A 2,371-nucleotide genomic window follows, 5' to 3' on the forward strand; every position below is an offset into this window, starting at 1 on the left:
AGGAATCAAGACAAAAGAAGAGATCTCTCATCCCTCAACATCCATACTAATAATAAGGGGGTTCGTGACTCTTAGAAAAGAGTTAGGCAGGAAAAGTTAGGGGCTTTCAGGTCTGCCTGCAAAGATACTGAGGTCTTCCTATCCTAGAAGGGGTCTGTCCTAATCCTCCCACACGTAAGCAAGCCAGAAGGCATTTTTAGGCTAAAAGTAACTTCCACAAAGAAACAAGTAAGCAGAGGGTTAGGTACCAGTTTAAGTCAGCCACTCCCTCCTGCTTAAAGACCCCAAAGACCTTCACCTCACCTGAGCCTCATTATACCATTATTATAACATGATGCATATGCCCAGAAGTTCATTAATATCATTATAACAGACTGAATTCTGGGAACGAATATGTGTGGAAAGCAAATGATGAATCACCAAGGCCTGTCAATCTTAGTTATCAATCAAGGAAGCCCACCTCTCTAAAAGTAACCACTCACAGCAAATAGGAATTAAAAACCCCAAAGGCTTTGTTACCAGACCTTTTGAGCCATGCTTCTCTTGCTCAGGCCCCCTTCCATGTCTGGAAGTATACTTTCCCTTCCAATAAAGCTTTTTTCTGCTGTATTTCAGGTCTTGCTCAATTCTTTGTTCGAGACATCAAGAACCTGGATATCGCACCAGGAGAGGATCCCCACTCTCCGATAGCAAGAACACTGGAATGGGAGTCAGAACCTCTGATTTCTTGTCTGGGCTCTGTTAACGAATTAAGCCTAACACCTTAGGAATAAAACTTTCTTCAGCTGAGAAAATGGAGAGTTGGCTAAAAGCAGGATTTTTTAGTCTGGGGTCCAGACTCTAGAGAATCTATGGAGAGGCTTAAAGGAAGTCCACTCTCTTTGAAATTGTTGCATTCCATGTGGAGAGAGACCACAGATTCTCAATGAGTCAAGAACTGCTAATCTGGATCATCTCTGGATTGGAGTCTCTGCAATCTAGATCCTGGTGATGCATGTTCTCTTCGAGAGAGAAGGAAGTGCTAGGGAGCAGCAGAGAGAGCTGGCACTCATCCCACACACCCACTGCCATCCCGGGACCATCTGACATGAACTTTGTTAAGGGAGCTCTGGCACAACTCCAGGACTGACACAGCAGCTTACTAAACTTGGCCTCAGGAGCCAGGGAGCAGAGAGGGGCAAAGTCTAGGGTGAAGGAGACACATACATAATGCTCTTAAAGGGGCAGGGGAGCAGGATCAGAAAGGAAAAAGGCTGGAAAAGTGAACCAGATGTGGACTAAGGGAGGTAAGGAGGAAAGCTTTATAGAGATGGAGACTCCTAAGATCCAGAAGTCTGGCACAGGCACAGGGAACGCCAGGAATCCTGGTGATGGTGGCATGTGCTGGAAGGAAAGGAGGAAGGAGCGGGCACTTTCTGAGTACCTATTAAGTGCTGGGTGCTCTCCTGATCATAATAATCCTGCAAGGGAGGTTTTATCAGCCCCGAGTAAGAGAAATTAAATACGAGTTTTACAGCTTTTAAATCTCTGGCCCCTCTTTCTGCCCTGCACTGTCTTTGGAGAGAAGTTCAGGTCATGTCCTAAATCAAGCAGCCTCCCTGGTATCTCTTCTGAAAAGTGCCATGACAGAGACTGGACTACAAATCAGCGGCTGGAAAAGCAGGGAGAACGCTTCGACCATTCCGCTTGAAACCTTCCTGGGCGCCAGCCACGTGCCGGCCTTAGACTAGGTTCCGGGAGGCATGCGACAAGAACCCTGCCCTTAGCACCTTGGCACCAAACGACAAAAGACATTCGCCCCCTGCCCCCAACATGGTAATCATCTAGGATGTGAGTGGCCAGACTCCGCGAGGTGCGGGGTCTGGAGCTGGGCTGGAACTGCCCAGGGGGCACCGCGGCCAGTGGGGTGGCACTAGGCTCCCCAACCCCTCTTCCCGTTTTACCAGGCGCAGGTCCCCGGGTCCGTGTACCACCAGGGAGAGGTTCTCGGGCTTGGCCGCCGCCATGTCACGCTTCGTTCCCGGGAAGAAGCTGCAGTCTGCAAGACGTGTGGTGGTCTGGTGGCTTCCCCTCCGAAGGAGCAGAGTTAAAGACTGGAGGCCCAGCTTGGGCTAGGTGGCGCGCGCCCGCCCGGGGGCGGGGCTTCCCCTCCCTGACAGCCGGGCGGGGCGGGGCGGGGCTGACCCGCTCCCACCCGGGCGCGAGCCCTAGGGGTAGGCAAGGCAGGTCCGCCTCCTTCATCTGTCACACAGCGTTTCTGTCCGCCTCACAGCCGAGCAAACATCGCTGCCTTGAAAGCAGCTTGCAGAGGCAACAACCACCAGACCAGTGTTCTCGAACTTTAGCTGCAAAAGAATAGGGATTAGCAATG

General features: G+C 51.1%; 1 protein-coding gene across 1 annotated transcript in view; it reads right to left on the minus strand.

The window, feature by feature from the left end:
* Window positions 1-2,116, minus strand: part of SORD (sorbitol dehydrogenase) — a 33,524-nt gene extending 31,408 nt beyond the window's left edge. The window contains exon 1 of the mRNA XM_006920412.3: window positions 1,944-2,116. Within this exon, the coding sequence (XP_006920474.1) occupies window positions 1,944-2,006 (63 nt within the window). The 5' untranslated portion in view covers window positions 2,007-2,116. The remainder of the gene's footprint in view (window positions 1-1,943) is intronic.
* Window positions 2,117-2,371: the final 255 nt, after the last annotated feature.

The sequence above is a fragment of the Pteropus alecto genome, unplaced genomic scaffold (genome assembly GCF_000325575.1).
Source record: "Pteropus alecto unplaced genomic scaffold, ASM32557v1 scaffold86, whole genome shotgun sequence".
NCBI lineage: Eukaryota > Metazoa > Chordata > Mammalia > Chiroptera > Pteropodidae > Pteropus > Pteropus alecto.